Below are 22,553 nucleotides of genomic sequence, written 5' to 3' on the forward strand. Positions count from 1 at the left end.
TTTTTGAAGTTGTGCTCGCCAAACTCTCTTAGTGAGCACAAAACACGCTAACTATATATATATATATATAATCATTTACTTCATCCAGCAACGTAGCCCAACTCTCTCTCTATATATATATATGAAATGAGCGTAAAAGCCAGGTCATCATCTCATTAGTTTTAAGGTTACTGGGGCTGTGAGTTAACAACTTTACTAGATCACAAAAACAAAAGAACAAAAAGGGATTTTATTCAATAAAAAAAAACTCACAAAAAAAATAAGTGCTAAATTCTTAAAACCTTATAATTCAGTACATGCATGATGCATCTTATATATATATGAGTTCCATTCCTTTGCTCATATATACAATTATATATGCTCCCAGATTGGAAATGCATGCAACATACTCTACCAGTTCATGATAGACAGAGTCTCACACAAATGCAAAAAACTAACATGCAACATGAATATAGATATATTATGCTCTGATGAACACAAATCACATGCATGCACCTACATAAATAATTAAGCTCAAGTTGAAAATAGCAACACATTCATCACCATGGAATATGGATCAATGTCGGCGCCGGTTGGGTTCTTTGTGGGAATTGAAGTAGGCTGCTGCCACCGGCATGCCGAGGTCATTCTGATCCGCAAAATTGCGTGTGTTGAATTCAGCCCGGGTCTCACGTGTCTTCGCCGGAAGCTCAATTGACGCGGTCGAGAGTCGTGATTTCTGCTGGAATAGAACCAGAGTGTACCTGTGTATGCCTAGAGGTGGCTTTGGTCCCACATATGAAATCACCTCATCTCCTGAAATTTAATATCTTATATAAGATATTAAGACGCCAAAAATTGATAGATAACAAAGACTAGCTAGCTCATTATTATTTCAATAAAAAATAAAGACTGGTTATTTAATGGATCCTCATCCATTTGATATCGGGCATGATGATATATTTAATGTTTAATCTAAATTAAATTAAATTTAAAAGATTATTAAGAGTGTTAAAGTATATGCATGCTTGTCCATGCATCCCCACCAAAATAAATAAATTCATCATGATAATAATTAATAAGTTCTTTCAGTGACAAAGTAGAAATATATTAGTAGTTGATCATTGTCTATACTATATTGAAACTTAACTTTTAAGGATTATTAAAATTGCTAATAAATTTATCATGTAATTAAATACTAAATATTAAATTCTTTTAGTGACAAAACAGAAATTTATTAATTTCTACTATAAAAAGAAGACGGTAACAAAGCAGGAGAACTGACAAACTGGTGGTGGATGTCTAAATGGAGAACACGACACGTGTCCAATCTACTGTAAACATGCATGCAAAAGACACTCGTATAAGTCACAGCCAGTCGCCATTTTTTGTCGCTACTTCTCTGCTAGATACAAATTACATGATATGTATAATGACGAGTATTGTTTTCATTGCACAAGTGCAAATATTTTTCACTATATATAGTATATATGTCGCTAAAATGTATTATCATTTTTTTTTATTATGCTCATGGTAGATAGTTCTATATTCACTTTTTTTCTGAACATGAAATGCAGCGCTTCTATGTATGTATATATACATGTACACGCTTACACATCTTAGAAAGAAATTTAATTAATAATTAAACAAAGGAAATTGAAAGCTCGATCCTAATTAATTGTTGTAGCTATATATGCTTACTTTTGTTTCTTCATGAATTATTTATATGACTTCAGTAGAGAGATAATTGGAGTTGAGCTAATTAATTACCTTGAATTGGACTTGTACCTCCTGGTATATTAATTACTAGCCTGTTAAATTAAACAAGTCAAAAAGGTGAATCACAGTTACAATTAATCGCATCCAAAAATAAATATAAAGAGAAATTTTTTTTTTTTTTTTTTACTAAAGATTAGCAGTCAAACTATTTAACTATTTAAAATCTGAATTTCGAACATACGACTTTGTCACATAGAGGGCCGGATAATGCCTTTGTCACTAAAAGGAAGACTAGTTTTAAGAAATTAAGAAGAGAGAGAGAGAGAGAATTGTTGAGGCAGAAAAGGTTTATGTGTGTACCAGTGAAGGCATTCCCTCATTGATGGCTCACTGGGGCTAGGTGCATCAGGATCAGTCATAACCTGTGCATTTTCACACACTCAACAAAATTAAGTCAAATTTTAAAAATATATAACACGGAAAAAGATTTACAAACCTCCGAAGGTAAAGATATGATTGAATTCATGTAGATATAGTAAAAATTTAAGAAAGACATGCATTGACCTCGCTAATTATTGGCTTATATATATATATTAGGTTTATAACCAGGCAAAACAAAATCTTGGTTAGATTAAGAATATCTCTGTCTTTAAAATATTGTAATGAAAGATATCTTTAAAATATTGTGGAATTAATAACACAATTAAATATACACTGGCACACACACACACACACACACACAAATATATATAAAGTATAAACTCAAAATGGTTGGATCAGTTCAAATAAATTCTCACATACGTGCATGATATTGCATGCTGAAATCTCATGCAAGCAAAAAAAAGCAGGCTCAACAGGTTTTGAAAGACGAGAGTTATTGAGTGAAAATATACTAAACCTTCTCAAAGGAGAGAAAAATTGTTATAATAAATATATAAATTAATTAATTAGTATATTTACACTCATATTTAATTGGCAATTGTGATCGCCCACAAACAGTTACCAAAATAAATGTAAAAACTATATATAAATATAATTAATTTTTCTAATTTGGATATTTTGTGTGTCAAATTCAGTGTAAATAAGAAATTGAATTAATTGAGCAGCTAATTTTCAAATAGTTCGATGAATGATAACCAATCAATTTTTTAACTTAAAGCAAATTTGTTATACAATTCATCTAAATTAAGATGAAAGATATCTCTTATTTTATTTTGTGACGGTTATTGTAATTATTATATAAGTTTTTAGTTACATTACAGAAAAATAACAAATTATGAGCCCAATTGTATAGTAAGTAGTGCATATATACATATATATATATATATAGAAATATTTATTGAGTCAATTTCATGCATGCACGCGTACCAGTGTGAAGAGGTGGCAAGGACGGCCTCCGATTTTGACGAATGGTGGATCGGCGGCAAGAGACGGCTTGATATCGCACCCGTTGTTGACATGCTTGGTACCAAAATTCACGTCCATCATTGTTGTCGGTACGAACAGATCCACCACCTCCCCTATTACGCCCCCAACCACTAAAGGATCCACATTGCTACCCATGTATTTTTATTTAAGAGAGAGAGAGAGGGGGGGAGAGGGGGAGAGCGGAGAGGGGAGAGAGAGTGTGCACAAGTATACTGAGATAGTTGTCTATCGAAAATGAGATTGGGACAAGGGAGGTGTAGTTGGCTATATATACCAAAAGGAGACACGTGCAGGGTTGTGACAAAAAAAATCTTGAGAGCGATAGATGTAGAGTTTTTATTGTATCCTCTAAGGCAGAGAATACCATTTGTGTAAATATGTATGATAATGATTTTTAACGTGAGGAGGATCAAGTTACAACAATTTTTGAATTACAATAAATTATAACAATTATTTTTTATATTTTCAAATTTTAAATTGTCAATTCAAACTATTAGATGTGATATCTATAATAAAATGTGCTTGGAGATCAAATTTTATATTTTTAAATTTTTTTTAACTATTTATTAAGATGAGTACAAAAATTAGTTAAATTCAGACTATTAAATTTTGTAACCATCTTAATAACCATCTTAATAAATAGTAAAAAAAATTTAAAAAATATAAAATAATATCCGATCCGTTTGCCATCTCTCATGTCGGCTAGCTGTTATAGTGGTATCATCGGTTCACAAGATATCTTTTCTTGCGACACGTGGAACTTGGACAATGTGACGGATAGCTTCAGACACACTGGGGTGTAATTTCATGCAGAATATATTATTAAACAAAAGAAAAGAGGATGTTATGGAGAAAAATGATAAAATAATAATTAATAAAACCTCCACGGCTAGGATAATTTTTTTTATTGTTTATTTACCCTTACAATTGTGTTAATTACAGGATAATAATTATTGTGTGTTATTGAGAACCGTGCATGAATGCATGCATCCGTTGTACAATTGTGTTATCTGATCCGTGCCCATCACATAAAAAATGTGCACATTGCTTTAATATTCGTGATGATCTAGCGTGCATAAATTCTAAAACAATTCCAATTCGCACGTATCGCATTATGATCTGTGCACGTCGCTTCAATATGTGTGTGTATTGACATCAAGATTCGTGTTGATCTTGTGTGCACAGATCTAAAAGCAGTTTGGATGATAGAGAAACCGTTTAGATTCAAATATGAGTCTGATGGACTTTATATGCTTTTAATAAAGGATCAAATAGATATTTTATAAATTTAGAATGAGTTTTAATATAAAAGACAATAAAATGAATAAATTTGTGAGTTTTTGAAGTTTAGAAGAGAAATACGTAATTTCAAATTACTTTAGAACAGAAAATATGTAATTTTAAAGTGTTTGAGGGATATACGTGAAATTCCCCTCCCAAAAAAAATTCCATTTTTGACAAACTTGACATTAATCTCTATCTTTTTAAATATTTTCCCAATAAATATGAATATTTGCGTTATATTTATGCATTTCAGCTGTAAATATTTTGGATGTTTCTCTTAAAAAAATATGATAAACTCACACATTTAGACAACTGATTCCTCCATACTTGTCCAGCTAATACGTTTATATAAGAACTTCACAATCAAGTTCTTATCAGTCAAATATCTCATTTTCAAAGTTCAAACTGTTCAACATGATATCCATATTATTGTGTGTTTGGAGATCAAATTTTAATTTTTTTTAGAATATATTTACTATTTTTTAGATAGATAAAAAAATATATTTTTTATGGTTCAAAATCTTTTGAATCAATCAATTTTTCTACTCACCTAAAAAATAGTATAAAAACTACAAAAAAAAAACATAAAATTTGATACACATTTAAATATATTTTAATATAAAGAACATGTTGAACGATTTAATTAATTATTCAAAACTTTGAAATTTGATATTAACTTACAAGAACTTGATAGTGAAGTTCTTATATAAACATTTAGTCAGACTCAACTAGCTAGTGCTGTTTGCTACTCATCACTCTCACTATAAACACAAAAACCTCAGAAATAGAATCAGAATGAGAGAGAGGCTGCTAATACAGACATAGTGTTGGGATGGAGCAATATTATAGAGTCGAAGAGAACTTAGTGATGAAGCAAACATGAAACGACAGAGGAAATACAAAAAAAAAAAAAAAAAAAAAAAAAAAAATGAAAGGTAAAATTTACCTTTTCTTTTAGATGCACAGTCACAGACCATTTTTGCATCTCTACCTTGGCTTTATTATAGACGCTAACTTCTTCATTAAGTAAATGCAGGAGGATTCTCCAAACTAGGGGTGTCAATATGGCTACGAAACGTGTAGAATAAAAGTATTTTTATAATCATATTTTAATGATTTTATTCATATCTTACTTTTGTCCACTGAAAACTGACCGTACTTTACTGTATTTTTATTCGTTAAAATTAGGTAGCAAAAAGTACGTAGTTAGGTGGATTATAAATAATATTAATATAATAATTAGTTTTATTTTATTTTACAGATAAAATATCAAAACTAATTCATTTCACATATATATATATACAATAGTATTACTAATAAGAAAATAGAAAAAAACAAATATACAATCAATTTAAACTAAATTATCTTTTTATAAAGCAAGAGAATTCAAAAATACATATTTTTCAGAAAAAATTCAATTATTTAACTAAATAACAAAGCATGCAAATAAAAATAATATGTTAATATTTTTCTTATAACAAAAAACATATACTGAATAACAAAAGTATATCTAATTGTTGCTCCTATATTATCATATGAAATATCACGCAAATAAATTTTATCCTATAATTTTATTTATATAATTAGAGTAGTGGATATGAAATAGTATTATTTACTCGTACCCTTACTCGTTTAACTAACAAAAAATATCCGTATCCGTATCTGTATCCACAATTATCTGTATTCATTTAATCCGAATTCAGATAATCTTCAAATATAGAGTGAATTATCTGTATCCGTTTACACCCCTACCACAACCGATAAATTAACAAACATATAATCTTATTCATACATGGCGCGGGTTGGGTAAACGGTTAAAAACTTAAAATGGTATCATTGACACCCCTGCTCCAAACGCCTTAGAGCATCTACATCCCTGAAACTATTAGTGTTTCTAATATGACGTGGCAGTTTCTAATTCAGTTTCAGGAATGTGGGAGAGTTTCTTATTTAGAAACTATCCAGGAAAGTTTCTTATGAAGAAACTATCCAGGAAAGTTTCTTATGAAGAAACTATCCAGGAAAGTTTCTTATGAAGAAACTGTTTATAAACTCTATGTTGGTCAAATGATTTGCTCAAATTGTTTCTCCTTTTTAATTTGTTGCTAACGTGGCTTAATAGAAACTCTAAAATGAGTTTCAGGAATGTGAGAGTTAAAAACTTTACAGATCATAATTTGTAAAAAGTAGTTAATAGTTATTTAAAAATTCTCTTGAGTTTTAGGAATGTAGATGCTCTTACATTACTCAATTGTCACCGTTCTTTCCATTTCGTTCATCCTATCAACTCTCCATTATCCTTGCTGGGCTCAAACTGGCCTTTCTGGATTTACTATCTAACACACAGCCCGTCAAATAATGACCCAACATGAAGTAAGAAAATTATTGTGCTAAACCTATATTATTAGCAGCACGTACTCAGCAATTCGGTGAAGAATAGTAAAAATTATTTTAAATTTCGCTGGAGGTCACTAAACTTTGTTATTTGTCACGAATTGATCACTCAAGTTTGATTTGTCTCTTTTAAGTCACTAAACTTTGTTATTTGTTCCAATCAAGCCCTTCTATAATTTTTCATCCAAAAATTTAACAGAATATTCCTATTCCGTCCAAAAAATTAACGGAATATACTCATTCCCCCCAAAATATTAACGGAATTAGCATATTCCATCCAAAATACTAACGGAATTAGCATATTCCGTTAAAATTTTGGATGGAAAAAATAGAGGGACTTGATTGGGACAAATAACAAAGTTGAGTGACTCAAAAGGGACAAATCAAATTTGAGTGACCAATTCGTGACAAATAACAAAGTTTAGTGACCTACAGCGAAATTTACCCAATATAAGTTAAGCAGGAAAGAAAATGAATTGGGATCGATGGGAAAAAAAATAATTAATTGGTCTCTAACAAGGATAACCAAACTTGCTCACATAGAATAGGCAATAGTTCAAAATACATGGACAACAATTTTTTTTTCAAAAAATCCAGAAGACAAATACCTAATTAAGAGACTATTTGAATCCGCCCATGATTATTAGATTGTAATAAACATAATTTTAGACGTACACTTAAATTCAAGGACTATATTTTCTTCTGTTAAGCATGGGCAAGAGCTGAGGCTTGTCTCTGTCTAGATGGTATTTAAGTTACATTAATTACATGGTATTGTCAGGGGCGGACGCAGGATTTTTGTCAGGGTGGGGCAATAATCAGATGCAAATAGCTTATCGGGTTCAAACCCAATAGCTTATCGGGTACAATTCAACATAACAAAAAAAAACCAATCAATATAATAAAAATCCTAAATTACTTGAAAAAAATAAAAAATTCAACATTTATAAGGAATTTGAAATCAACATTTTGGTTCAACTTGGCAGCCTCTGCCTTTGAATTCAAAAAAAAAAAAAAAAAAAAAAAAACATTTTGGTTCAACTAATTTTCGCTATTTGGGATTAGTGCCTATTTGGGCTCTGCTAATTTGTTTCGCTCAGAATTTATATGGGTCTCGTTCCGTCTATTAGACTTCCAGAATGGACTACAGGGGGGCAAATTGAATTCCAGGGAGGGGCAGAGGTCCGAAAAGTAGATTTTTAGCACTATTTTTGAAAATCCAGCAGGGGGCAGCTGACCCCCCTGTGCTACAGTGGATCCGCCCCTGGGTATTGTGCTCGTTTTCACCACTCAACCGTTGGGCGCTCCCAAATCTCAAGGAGATAGGCAACGATGTTACAAGATCTGTCAGCACGCTGAACAAATTCGTCGATGAAAATGAAGATTGCCAATTAAAAGCTTTAGAAAGTTTTGTACAACATTATTCCATGTTGTTCGACATTAATTCAAGTAGTACCGACGCGACGATACTGTGGCTTGTTATTAATCTGTGATTGTTCATTAATGGACGAGTCTAGATTCTCTGAGGTTATGCACCTTTTAAGTTTCAATTTGGACCGTCTGATCAAAATTTAGACCAATCTGGCCCAAGTTTGTAATGCACAAGGCCCTTTAAGATTTGTGTTTGTATATAACGAACGGACCGTATTCAAACTCAAAAATTGCGGTATCTTAGGTGATACGAGTTCTTAATAGATGGGAACATACCTTAGTTAAAAGAAAGGTTACCATGAAAATGTGAAGAAAGGAGTTTGAAAATCTTTAAGAGAACCGGTCCCCAAGTGCTTCTAAACTGCTCCCTCCATTAAAATGCAAAGCTCAAACTATGAAACCATTGATTGGACATCTCCATTTCTGTCTAGACTGGAGACACTTATTTCTATGATGATTCTACCAGAGAATAACAGCAATTGGTTTCTCATTCTGTTTTACATTTTTCTGTTTTCTATTACAGCTAATATAGCTTTGTCTTTTAGCATAGAATGAGATAAGGATTGATCATTGATGTAATACGTGAGCTTATATAAACCTGTAACCTTTTGTTATTTATGCCTCTTATCTCATCATATATTTTCATCAGGCTTGATTTAGCAGAATGTTAGAAATAGTAGGTCATGTTTGGCAGGCTATATTAAGGAGGAAGAATTAGTATTTTAGTATAGGGCATTTTAGAATATGTCATTTATAGTATCTCTTTTTAGAGATTTATGTTGTTATAAATTATGTCATTTGTACTCTATATAAGAATGAAATTCAAGAAATACAATTAAACTTCCTCGTAATATTGTTTATCTTATTTCTTACCTCTCATTCGTCGAAACCCTAACACCTTTCTTCTCAAATTAATACAGAAACAACATTTCAAATACATTCTTCTCTAAAATCTCAATTAATAGCTTTATACAAACCCATAAAAAAGCCCAACGCCCAAGCCCAAGACTGAGAAGTCCCTCTCACTTAAACAGAAATTTACAGAACATAATTCAGAACTTAGTAAATTCTTTTCTTTAATAATCTTTTTCTTATGAACCCAATGCTTTTACATGTTTAATTTGTGAAAAGGGACTAGATGTCTTCTTTCCTTTGAGGATTTTATTTTTCTTATGATTAGAAGACTTAGGAAGAGCTTTAAAATCAATAATAATTACAAATTTAAAATGATCAGTGGCAATTAATGCACAGAGTTATTAAACTTACTATTTAATTGATTAATTACACACCAGTTGAGCTAGCTTCCAAAACTTACTATTCTTATTATTGCATCATGTGACAAGCTTAGTTAGTATATTCTTTTATGATTCCAATGCGCATTAACTCCTCGATTAAAAATTTAGAAAAAAAAAATGGTACTGGAGTGCCCTCCCACTAATCTGGCAACAACTTTGGCCATGTGCACTAACATATTTACACACACAAAATTAACTTCTATTTTTGTAATTAAAGATTTATAATATCTATTTCTTGGAATTTTATTTTTACTCTTTTGTTACATCTTCATGACACGAGCAATTGTTGAAGAAAAGAATTTGTCTTTTAAATTCACTACAAAATCCCATTGATTCTCCTACTACAAACCTTCAAATTTTAAAAAATATTGGCTTTTCTGCCATTTGATTTGCTTAGGAATATATATTCACTTCAAAATTTATTTCCTGTCCATTAATTCATTTTGAATATAAATTGTTACTGTTTTAAATATATATATATAACGAGTTCTTTTTGCTACCTTCTGACTCTATATATAATTAACCTGCTCTAACAGAGAAATAAATTTCCGAAATGGTTAATTAAATTAAAAAGACTGATCAATTGTGTCATAATCTCGATCGAGTATATGAAAAAAATCATGGTTTTTGAAGTTTGACATTGAAGGGTAATTAGTTAACTAACCCAATAATTTGTCTAATTAATGATGCATTATGGTCGTGAGAATTACTTTCTCATGGAGGTCATTTGTTCAGATGGCGGGAGATATATGTCATATATATTTGTTTATAAGAAAAAAAAATTGATGAGGAGTAAATATAATTTTGTAGCCAATAAATGATCTTTTTTTTAATTAGTTATAAATCAGTAATTAAGTTCATCGCTTAGCATGAAATTACACACTTATATTAACTAATTAATCTATTGCTCTAAAAACTTAAATTGTATCTATATATGTTGTACGTACGCTTAGTTAAACGATTTAATTACTTGATAAGAATATATATATTTGCAGAAGGGAAGCAGCTAACAGTCCCCCAACTCCAGTCCTCCAAAAATCTCCGGAGATTTTCAACTAATTCTGTAAACATCAATACTAAATCCTGTAAACATCAATACTAAATCCTGTAAACTAATTCAACAAATCATGTAAACATAAAAACGCGTGAAAGTTGTTAAAAACGCGTGACAGCTGTTGAAAACGCGTGACAGCTGTTGGGGACCACCTTCTGTGAACATACACATAATATCCTGTAAACATACACATATTATCCTGTAAACATACACATGTTATCCTATAAACATACACATATAATTCTGTAAACATTACCTTTTATTTCTGTGAACATACACATAATATCATGTAAACATACACATATTATCCTGTAAACATACACATATCATCCTATAAACATACACATATAATTTTGTAAACATACATAGTGTACTTGAAATTATAGCAGTTGAAATTATGGCAGTTGTGGCAGTTAAAAATGCGTCAGAACTAAGCTAAAAAATGAAGGCTTTTATACACGGGGATTTTTGGGGTACTGTAGCCCGGGGGACATTAATTAATTTTTACAAACGAAATAAAGGATTTATTAATTAAATACACCTGAGTATTAATTAAATGTTAATTAACAAACGCCTCCTCTCCCACTAACAAACCTCAAATTAAGAGAAAAAATGTCACTTGATACCTCACATGCATGGCTTTGAATGCCAGATGGATTTTGAAGTGTGTTTTAAACCATATCACCATACACAAGTGGTCAAGTAAGATCTCTATATGATTTAAGAAAACTAAAACAAATTTAATTGACACCAATTTATAATATTATAAGTTTTAGTGCCCTTCCTTGCTATTTCTATCTAACCTAGCCAACATATATATAAGGATAGGTGCCACATATTTCATGCACTGAGAGCTATACAAAACATTTCATCACATTTCTTCACTCTTAGCTTACCATGGAACTTGCAAACAAAAGAACCCAAAATAAAGAAACACATTCCAGTCCCTTCTATTCCGAAAAAGTACACGAAGAGGATCCATTGTACCGATCTATTAGTTCACCTCTTGATCTGTTCAGTTTTAAAGACATGCACCCGCCTTCATTTCTAGACGAGGAAGAAGAAAGCGGCTCTAATAACTCTCTTCGTGCATACTACAGCGGGTTTGCACCGTCGACACAATACGACTCGAGCAATTCATCTTACAGTATTTTTGTTTCAGGTGCAAATAACGGTTCTGTGATTCAAGAGGCAAACTCTTGGATGGGGTCTAAGAATAGTGTATTGGATAATTGGGCTTATTCAAGCTCTTCGGTACTTAGTTTTGACAGAGATGAAGAATGTGCGAATTGGCCCGGGGCTGTTGATCAAAACGTAACAATGAACGCAAATTCTAGCTCGATTACGGATAGTCATGAAGGTGTTGAGAAAGAGAAAGTATCACAAAAACGAGCAAACATGGTACTCATCTTGAATCTTGATACCTTTTTCTCTTCATTATTGTCACTTCATATTATATTGGATCAATAAAGCAGACTGTTAGTACTATTCCCCCAAAAAGGTTCCAAGATAATTCATCAAGAATTTCTCAAATTGAATTGTTCATAACTTTACATGCCGTTTAAATATACAGATTTATTGTTTCCTCTGTGCTACATAATTAATTTACTAATTTCCTAGCCATTTTGATTAGCACATGCATGCAATGTGATCAAACCAAAGTTGGGTATTCATAGTCACAAGTTAGAACTAACAATACCAAAAGATTGTAAATAATGTTCAATATATAAGCACATAATTAATTCATGCGTAATTTCCTTTATGTTATAAGGGTGGTGAGGCTCAAGCTTCCAAGAAACAATGTGTTGCAAATAAGAAGGCAAAGGCTAAACCTACATGTACAACATCCAAAGATCCTCAGGGTGTCGCTGCTAAGGTTTGTTCTAGCAATTTAGTCATAAATCTATCACAAATAAGCAAATATTTTTTCATCCCAATATTTAAATATTTTGTTTTGAAACTCATGTATTTCAATATATAATCTCTCAAGGAATAAAAAAAAATGACACCATAGATTGTTTAAGATTAAAAATTTCAAGTATGAGCAGACACTATATTAAGCAGTGTTTCTAGTGTTTCCTAGATATGAACTTAATTAATATGAAAAAAAATGAAGAATTCATTGATTTTTTATAGGTAAGGAGGGAGCGCATTAGTGAAAGGCTAAAAGTTCTTCAAGAACTTGTACCAAATGGCACAAAGGTACATCTTCCTACTGGTACAATTTACTCAAATAAGTACCTTTTTGAAGATGATATAATTTTCCTTTTGAAATGATTTATTTGGAGACACTAATTGTTGCTTTCCTATATTTTTAATTGAGTTACCATCTTTATGTGAATTGATGTAGGTTGATATGGTCACTATGTTGGAAAAAGCCATTAGTTATGTGAAGTTTCTACAGTTGCAAGTAAAGGTAATAAATTTAAAATAAAATCATGATATTTTCTACACTAGTTAATTTGTCTTAGAATTTGGTCCTGGCCTGGTAACATATATATCCAATTATATCTTAATATTTTGGTGTCCAAGAAATTTGTAAATTTGGTATTAAATAAATTCACCATTACACTGGCAAATTGATGGATGATCTTCGCTTGAATAATTCAAATCCGAGAAGAATTTTGTGCTTTAATGTTGTGTGCCCATTTGGTTTTTATCGGTTGTAAATATATTTAGTCTCAAATTATTTTTTTTACAATTTAAATGATCATATACATATTGTACTATATATATGTAGGTATTGGCAGCCGATGAATTTTGGCCTACACAAGGTGGAAAAGCACCAAATTTGTCTCAAGTTAAAGGGGCTATCGACGCAATTTTATCGTCCCAGAGAAATAATAGCTCCAATGATAACTAACCACCAATTAATCCAACGATACATGCAACGCCAAATTTTAAACAGATAAATAAATAAGATCACAAATTTTTTTTTTAAAAATAAGTAAATTAGCAAGAGCTTAGTGAGAAATTTTCTGTTGTTTTGCTTCTTTTTGTAGGTTGATTATAGCTAGAGAGAAAAAAAAATAGAGAAATTTTTTGTTAATTTTTTTTTTTTTTTGCATTTGATTCATATCATTTAGCTTCCATTTCCTTTTGTATCAGATACGATTATTTGATTAATTTTGTTAGTTGAGATTCAGTAAGTTTATTTGATAATTTGTCGTGTAAATATGATCTGTTATATTATTTTCTGAACAAAAAGGCCAGATGTGAAATATAATAAGCTTTACATCACTTTCCCAATCGTAAAAACCTGAGCTCAATATAATTGCAAACCGCTAGAAATATACAACAGAGTATTTATAGTTCTATGCAGATGAGAAGATTTTAAACTTTGCCTAATTTTTCAAAAGGCAAGTACAGCCTCCGCAATTGAAAGAACAAAAAAAAAAAAATCAATTTGAGGATGGACATAAACATGCAAGGAATCTTTTCTAGTGTCATAAAATGCATGTAGATAAGAATGATTTGATTTTCTTTTTATGAAATTAAATTTTGTTTTAAGATATGACATATATATATATATATAGTTTTTTTTTTTTTGGAAAGCCTTGGCAGTGTCTGCCAATGGTATTTAATGACATATGTAGTTTATAATTATTTCAAGACAAACATATTTTTTGACAATTATTTTGTTACTACAAGTATAATGTTGCAAGTATATTATTTAAAGTATTTTAGATCAGAGGAAGACAAATGCCCTGTCCTGCTTCCACCTAGCTCCGCCCTTGAATTAATATAAACCAAATTCCAATTCCAGTGTGCTTGTGATCTTTATCAGAGATTTATAAACATGTAAAAAAGTGGACAAATTGACTATCACTGATTTTTACAAAATATATGTGTGTGTGTGTAAAAAAGTGCACAAAGAAAAAAATATACTTTTTGTTATCTTTGACCAAAGACTTATTTTCTGTATTCAACAAAAGATACATGTACTTTGACCAGCAAATATTATTCCAAAGAAAACACTAATAAGTAATAATGACGAAGGTTCTATATATCTCTTATACTACAAAAGACTGGCATTTTTCGCGACAGAGTACCGTTATAAATGTGTTTTTTCTATTTGCGACAGTACTTTTTGTGACGGAGTACCGTCATAAATACGTTTTTTCTCTCGCAAAAAGTGACTACTTTTTTGTATATATATGTGCATGATAATCTAATCTTAAGGTATGAATGATTATGTATGAGAAATATGCATATAGAAACATATAAAATATGTAATTTATAAAACATATATATGACCAATTGTTTCTTAATACAGTCAATTAATTGCATCACCGACCCTTTACTGTTTATTACTGCTACAAAATACTATACTAGGAACTTAAAAAATAAATTGCACTACTAGGCACTTTGCATGGCCAACCAAAGAGAAAGCATATCCATGCAACAAAGAGTAAATGCCATAAGACAAAACAATAAATGTGAACACAAGATTTAATGCAATCCATTATTTTTTTTCCTTTTAAATGCGCGCGCGGAAGTCGGTCTATGTCATTTAAAGTTTGTAATTTATAAAGCAATAACCAGAACTCAATTAATTATTTTCATGATCTATCTCCATTGTTAATATATGAAAACACAATAAATCAACAATTTTTCTTTTGCCGTTTGATCCTTTGAAAATCCAAACCCTAAAGATTATTGCTTGTCACATATTGAATAAAGAAAACAAATATATATGTTTCAACTATTTACTATTACGTATTATCACTATTTATGTCATGTTTTACGCATAATATAAATAAAAAGATACTTTGATCTACATGTTAAATTTACAAGATTCAAAGATTGTCAGACCTTTTATTAGTATATTACTTATCGATCAGCTCAATAGCATGTCTAATAATCTTGGCATTTTGTACATTGTAGAAAATATTCCTGTACTTTTATACTAGTAGAGACCATTGTTGTACTTGTTACACCATTATTCAATGTTGTTGTTATAATTTTCGGTGACATGAGAATTGAACAAAATATTCCCGTGCATGTGGGTATAAGTTGATCAAGAATATTAAATATTGCAAGGTTTTAATTATATTGTATGAATTTGTTAGTCCTACCTATTTTTTGACCCCATAAAATAAACTCATATCAATTGCTCAATTATTCTTGCAAAGCGAAGATCCATGCATGATATGGGTGGCAACGAGTTGGCTTATCACGAGCTGAGTTGGTTCAACTCCTAATCGACTTGTTATAGTTATCGAATGAGCCAAGTGAATTGAGATTAAGAACTCAAATTAGAATCTTAGCTTATGATTATCATGAGCCAACTCAGAGCTTGACCGAACTGACTTATTAGCTCGTTGGACTTTATTGAACCACTATCATACAAATAAAAAATAATAATAATAAACCCCATCATACAAAGCATAGTTTGCATCATATATTCATTTTCATAGCTTGAGCAGTACTCTTATTAATTCAAGTGCAATTAACTAAACAAATCAATTACCATAGCTTGAGCAGTACTCTTAAAAAAACTTATCAGCTTTTATTAAATATGAAGGAATGATATGCTTCATAATTATTGGATATTAGGGTGCTGCATTCGTAGTTCTTGAATTAAAAAATAAGATATAAATAAAATTAAGAGAGAAGAATAAGAAAAAAAAAGTACTGAAAAGTAAAAATAGATTTCAGTGGATTAATCGAGGAGTGAGCAATTAACACAGTGCATCTAGCAAATTTGTTTAAACAAGGAGGTCTAGAGAGAGAGAGAGATTTGGACTAGCAGTTCCATGTCCCAGTTACAATATTTGCATGCAGCTGTAAGTCGTTTGACAGCAATTATAATATTTGCAGCCTAGTCGTGCGGAGCTCTACTTCCCTCGTCGCCGCATTTTTTTTATTTAACATTGGTTCTCTCCTCTGACCCCTTAACATTATCAACTAAAATATAATTAAACCTGTCAAGAATATTTATTAGGACATTCGTGCATGGATGCATGCACGTGAGTTTCAATTTTTTTATTTTTAGAAATATAAAAATTAAATTACTGAAAAACAGACGAATTACTTTTTCTTTCTATCTCATGGAAAGGACTTGATTATTATTCGGTATCTTTGGAGTATTTATAGGGACCATATATATCAATTGTTCAGCTCCTATGATTTCTATAAATTGTTTTAATTTAGATCACAAAATTAATTTAGTCTCTATAAATGCTGTCAAAATTTACCTAAGTTTGCACAATTTAAAGGGACCGGACCAATAGTTCAGTCCCTTTGAGCAAAGGCTAAAATGACCGAACCAATGATCGATGCAGTTCCTTTAATTTTTCAAACTTAGTTATTAGTGTGCAAATTGTGAAAATCAAAGAGATTCAACCAATAATTTGGTTACCTTTAGCCACTACCCAAAGGGACCGAACTTGGTCACGTTGTATGAAAAAGAAAAAGAAAGATAATCCATCCTTTTTCCAATAATTTTATTTTAATATTTCTAAAAAAAAAAAAATGCGTGAGGTCGGTCTCGCTCATTTTCGGATTTCTCTGTGGCACATGCCATGTTTAATAGATCATTGGCCACGTTTGGTGTTCTCTGTTTGAGAAATTTTACAAGAAAGTTGCATTAATTTACGGCAGTAGGGCTGCAAACAAATCAAACCGAATCGAACTTATTCCAGTTTGAGTTTGATTTGAATTAATTTTGAATCGATTTTTTTACAAACTTAATTTCGAGTCTTTTACAAACTTTTTTACGACAAGGAAGAATGATCGTAGTCGCCGAAAGCGAGAAGTGAAAGTCATCTAGAGTTTTAGAACTGAGAGCGATGATTACGACTTACGAATTATGACTTATCAGCGAAAATGAACGGTTCACGTTACTTTGAGATTCAAACTAGATTAGTTTACGAACCTATTTCGAACAAACCAGATCTAGTTTGAATTTGATTTGAATTAATTTTGAATATTTCAAATCAAACTTTTTATGAATTTTTTCGAATCAAACTCGAATCGAATCACAAACTACTAATTTTTTTTGCAGCCCTATACGGCAGGATACACAAACTACTAATCTTTTTGAGAATTGTTTGCAATAATAAGTGGGTATGACTAAGACTATCCACATAGAATTCTGGTCTTTATTATTTTTTTTATGTGAAATTAATTTCTGTATGGCACAAAGAAAGATGCTAACCTTTCCTCTCTCTCATACGGCATTTGGTTTTAGAAATGCATTTGAGTTGATATATATATATATGCTCATTTAATTTACACATCTATGTTAAAAATTCCCCATATCCATGTAATATTAATAAAAATGAATCAATTTACACATCTAACACCAAACTAATAGCATAATTTACACATCTAACACCAAACTAATAGCATAATTTACACAAACAACCACAGATAGAATCACAAGCCCTACAACTAAGAATTTGTATCCTCTTGAGTTAACTCAAATTTTGAGTTTAAATCTGGACCGTCTGATTTAAATCTGTACGAATATTAAATGATTCCATGCATTACAGGTGTGGATCGGAATGGACCGAATTCTTATCGGACGGTCCCGAGCTAAACTCAAACGGTGAGGATGCCGACTCTACAACTAAAACCTAACCTCTTTTCCCCACACCAGTCTCGACCAAGCTGTCAAAGTCAATCTCAGTGGGCCCGAGCCGAAACTTGTACCCGCTTTGTATCCACGAACTGACACAAAGGACTGGCCGCACATTCACAAAGGGCAAGCAATACCTTCTCTTATGCAAATCCTCACCTCTACTAGTAAACAACTCATCAGGCTCGACCGAGGTGCCTTGCACTGCGAGCAAGTCACGGGCCATGATGGATAGCCGTGGGAAGCGGGCTGAGTTAGCTCTCCACCAATCAAGAGCATCAGTTGTCATTGCAGCAGGAGGTTCGGTCAGATATTGCGACAGTTCATCTTTTGTAAGGCTTATGTTGGATCGGCGCCTTTTCCTAGCTATCTCCTCTGAAAATAGTAAGTGTCATATAGAGGTGGGTTACGAACTTACGATGCTCTTGGAAATAAAGAGATTGTTTTACTTTCTGTCCATATATTCATTTTCAAAGTTTAAATAGTTGATCCGAACCGTTCAACATGATCTCCATATTTATGATGCTTCGAAACCAAATTTTACATTTTTTGGAAAAAAAAGTTTTAGAATTTTTTAAAATCAGTGTTTTCAGAAAATTGTGGACCATAGAAAAACAGTGATTTTAAAAAGTTCTAAAAAATAGTAAAAAAATTTCAAAAAATTGTGATTATAAGATACCAAGTGCTACATTATTATTTTATCATTTGGACAGCATATGTTGATTGTCACTGTTTGCTTTTTTATTATTTTTACTTTATATTATAGTTTGCTCTTTTCATTGCACAGCATATGTTGATTATCTCATCCAAAAATGGCAAAACTACAATTTTCACAGGGAAAGCAATGTCAGACTATACACTACTTTCAGATTCTTTTTATGGTATAAACATATTTAAGATTTAATTGTAGGTAATAATCAGGGACCGGGATAATTGACAGATTCTAGACTTCTAGTACTGGGCGACACCACCAGAACCGGTAAAACCTCTGCTCGATTTTTTTTTGTAAAAAATGTTACAAAAAAATAACTATAACTGGTACAATGTACTTTTAGGCCTTCACCTAACATTGACATTTTGTACTGGTAAAAATAAGCATATCCACTAATTTTTTACTGACAAAAGGAGAAATATTGAACTCACCAGCAAAAGAAACTGCATCAGTATTCTCAATACTACTTGAAAAACCTGACTCATGGGCCCCACCAAATCCGTTAGAAGTAATCACCATGAAATGGTTATTATTCTTGGAATATTCCCTCAGAAAAAATCCTCTGGCCTCCTCCAAATTCTTATCTGAATTTAACGCATCTGGTACGAGCTCTCTTTTTATCCTCGGATCTAGAATGGCACACATAAATGTAAACCCGTTATACACCTGACCCGTAAAACTGCGGGCCCGATTGTACATGTCATCAGCTAGGGTCTTGAGCCAGTCCTGACAGGAATCATCCCGGCAAGAAGTGATCAAATCGGCTATGTGGTCTATGAAAAAGAGCACAAGGCCGACTGTTCGTATTTTAGTTGTACATAAATTGGTGGTCGTTTTGTAAAATTGATCGAGAAATTGATGTAAAATGTTAATTGCTGAATATTCAGAGGGCGGAAGTGTTAAACTGCACCCTCCTCCGATGGTTTCTTCGTGCTTCTTCATTGTATTGTCCACTGCATTTGGAGCCTAAGGAATTAAATTAAAAAAAATACAAAAAGAGAGAAAAGAGAGTAAGAGATTTACTATTAAAATTTAAACCCTATCTTACACTCCCAAAAATTTAAAGGGGAAACATTCATACTTCCATTATTTTATTGGTAAACATATATAAATTATAATTAGCTTCTTTAAGAGGTTTATGAAACTCATCAGCCTTATAAATACTAAATATCTTTTCACTTAAATTATTTATTTAAAAATCTCTTGCTTCAAAAAGTTCAGCATTGTAGCTTAGTGTAAAGCATATAGATGCAAATTCACAACACTTCTTGAACCATAGTAAAAATATTGATGATATCATGCAAATGCAAATAAAAAATAATTATAGGCAAACAAAACAAAATCCATTTACCTTATGCACCAAGTCGAGCATTGTAAAATCTCCATTCCAGCTGGCTGAAGTATCAATAGGAAATTTCAAAGGGCCTTCTTGATAAAGTGCCACCATTTGTTTGAAATCCTCCAAAGCATCACAATTTGAATTCACCTCGATCATAAACTCACGGATTTTCGACAAAATTGGTTTCAGATTCACTAATCCACCCTCTAAAATCATTTTCAGAGCATGGGCCCCGCATGGTATATAGAAAAAAGGTCTTTTTTGTGAATCCATCTGTTCCATCAGCAGCTGACAAGCATGGCCCGCCTGTTGACTGTTATTAGTCGTGCATGAAACAATCCTCATGTCAAGATCAAATGACGAAATTACCCTTGTAAGGGCATATAAAATCTCGGGGCCGCTACATGGGTATGCTATATGGCATATATTGAGTAGCACTTTGTGCATGTGCCACATGTCGTCGATCCAATGGCCTGTCACTGACATGTACAGTATCTCTTCGCAAGAGGTCCAAAAATCAAGTGTTAGACAAATCTTTGATGAGACATTTTGCAATGATGCCCTTACATCTTCTTGCATGGATTGAAAAACTTGTAATGAGACAGCTTCAGCTTGTTCTCTTGGCCAGATCTTGGCCCTTGGATCGAGAAATTTGTATAAACTAATAAAGGATTCGTCTTCTAGTGTGGAGAACGGCAGAGAGGCATTGATTAGAAATTTGAGAAGGAACCAATTTATGAGGTCACGATCGATTTGCGGTTTAGCCTGAATTGAGGACAGAGATTTAGAGGTAGAATCATTGGCAATGGTTGTATGTGGGCCCACTTCTGCAGTATCTCTTATCTGATCATAGCCAGGGTGGCGATTATTCAAGTGCCTCCCAAGATTTCCTTGAATTCAAATATCAAAGAAAGATAAAATTGTAAATAATTCATATGGATAGTTTAATAATCTTAACAAGTTCCGATTTACCATTGTAAAACTGGCAAGTAGTTAGTACTTGGTATAGCATTATACATATCCTAATCTCATGTCACATTGCAATTATATATATTGTGTTACATGCAATGTATATAGAGATATCACATATCTTATCCAAATTAGTATAATATTTTAATAGCATTGGGTACACAACCTTATACATAATCCTTCCAATTTACTTGAATAAATGTTCGAACTCAACCTCACTATTTTTACTACTAAGATGTGGAATAAATGGTCAATTTTACATTACTAAAAGAAATTAGGGGAAAACAGTTTATATCACAATCACACTGTCTCGTTTGCAACTTTTCGCCAACACATGTGAAGTATTTCTCAGTAACCATGAATTCGATGTTTTCTAAAGAAGCACATGAAATGATGCTTTCTTAAATTTAATATACCTGTTGCAGTTGCAATAGAGTAACTCTGTTTGCAGAATTTGCACCTTCGAGTCTTTCCATCTGAAGCAGTTTCGAAATATTTGAGATAGAGCGATGTCATTGCCTTTTTCTTCTTGACGGGTTGACCCGCTATGCTATTACTGTTTGCTTTATCTGAAGATGTTCCTATGCCAGTATTTACACATGGTTCTATTGCACCGGATACCAGTGTCATGTCCATCAAACTTCGCGTCTCCATTTCTATTAACAAAATTAACTATTTCTTAAATTTATCAGGAGCATCAACCATCTTTAATTTTTATTAGTATGTACTGGCATGATGCACCATAAAAAGCTTTTTACTAATACATATCAGCATGTAACACTAAATGAGTAAACGGTATCAGAGTATGTTTTTCTGTATCGGTGCTCCTCTGTGAAGATATTATATAACAGTGACACAATAAATGAATAATTTATTAATAGAGAGTTGAGTTAAGGTACTGGAATGGAAAATCTTGTTTGCAGGGACCATTATGCAAACAAGAAAATTTCAGAGGGGTGAGCTGCTAAGAAATATTCTACTTTATTTACCTCAGGTGGGGCTCAAATCTCCGGCGCAGTAGAGGCGCGGCGGCGCAATGGAGCAGTGGCGCCGAGGTAAATCGTAACTGATGGGGAAAAAAAATGAACTCGAGCCAGATCGGCTCAGCTCGGCGCGATCTGAAGCCTGATCGACCAAAGAAAAGAAAAGCCGGCGCCAACGCGAGAGAAAAAGAGAGCGCGATCGGCGCGATCTGAAGCCTGATCGACCTAAGAAAAGAAAAGCCGGCGCCAACGCGAGAGAAAAAGAGAGCGCGATGGGAGAGACTTACAAAAGCTCAGGCGGCTCACCTCTCACTCTCAGCTATACTCTGTATTAACGAACCGTTTTAGTTTAAATCTGATCCGTTTACATATAAGCACGAA

At 32.2% G+C, this 22,553-nt stretch overlaps 2 protein-coding genes across 6 annotated transcripts; both read right to left on the reverse strand.

The window, feature by feature from the left end:
* Positions 1–253: 253 nt before the first annotated feature.
* On the reverse strand, positions 254–3,300 carry LOC144568549 (protein MOTHER of FT and TFL1 homolog 1-like). The gene is made up of 4 exons (XM_078318913.1): positions 3,067–3,300; positions 2,059–2,120; positions 1,750–1,790; positions 254–795 (listed from the first exon to the last, which is right to left on the reverse strand). The coding sequence occupies exons 1-4, from the start codon at positions 3,259–3,261 to the stop codon at positions 557–559; spliced, it is 537 nt and encodes a 178-aa protein (XP_078175039.1). The 5' UTR covers positions 3,262–3,300; the 3' UTR covers positions 254–556.
* Positions 3,301–17,806: 14,506 nt separating this feature from the next.
* On the reverse strand, positions 17,807–22,383 carry LOC144568349 (BED zinc finger and hAT dimerization domain-containing protein). 5 transcript variants are annotated; one of them, XR_013515644.1, is made up of 6 exons: positions 22,179–22,381; positions 21,606–21,845; positions 20,233–21,110; positions 19,313–19,847; positions 17,950–18,544; positions 17,807–17,919 (listed from the first exon to the last, which is right to left on the reverse strand). XR_013515644.1 is itself a non-coding variant. In XM_078318662.1 (5 exons), exons 2-5 carry the CDS (start codon positions 21,841–21,843, stop codon positions 18,168–18,170), a joined length of 2,019 nt encoding a protein of 672 aa, XP_078174788.1. In that variant the 5' UTR covers positions 21,844–21,845; positions 22,179–22,383; the 3' UTR covers positions 17,837–18,167. The 5 variants fall into 5 exon arrangements, 4 of the variants coding, with proteins under 4 accessions (XP_078174788.1, XP_078174786.1, XP_078174787.1 ...); XM_078318662.1 differs by having other exon boundaries at positions 17,837–18,544; positions 20,242–21,110; positions 22,179–22,383; XM_078318660.1 differs by having other exon boundaries at positions 17,837–18,544.
* Between the last annotated feature and the right edge of the window lie 170 nt (positions 22,384–22,553).

Source organism: Carex rostrata, chromosome 17, assembly GCF_964058835.1.
Source record: "Carex rostrata chromosome 17, lpCarRost1.2, whole genome shotgun sequence".
NCBI classification, from domain to species: Eukaryota; Viridiplantae; Streptophyta; class Magnoliopsida; order Poales; family Cyperaceae; genus Carex; species Carex rostrata.

Bases quoted from the DNA above. Each gene is read 5' to 3' on its own strand.
- LOC144568349 (XM_078318660.1), bottom strand. From the start codon at position 21,843: ATGGAGACGCGAAGTTTGATGGACATGACACTGGTATCCGGTGCAATA. The intron at 21,111-21,605 runs GTATATTAAATT...TTTGAATTCAAG, and splicing joins CTCTATTGCAACTGCAACAG to GAAATCTTGGGAGGCACTTG. The intron at 18,545-19,312 runs GTGAGTTCAATA...TACTATTTTCAG, and splicing joins TGATGCAGTTTCTTTTGCTG to AGGAGATAGCTAGGAAAAGG.
- LOC144568549 (XM_078318913.1), bottom strand. From the start codon at position 3,261: ATGGGTAGCAATGTGGATCCTTTAGTGGTTGGGGGCGTAATAGGGGAG. The intron at 1,791-2,058 runs GTACACACATAA...TTAATTTAACAG, and splicing joins ATGAGGGAATGCCTTCACTG to GCTAGTAATTAATATACCAG. The intron at 796-1,749 runs GTAATTAATTAG...ATTAAATTTCAG, and splicing joins AGGTACAAGTCCAATTCAAG to GAGATGAGGTGATTTCATAT.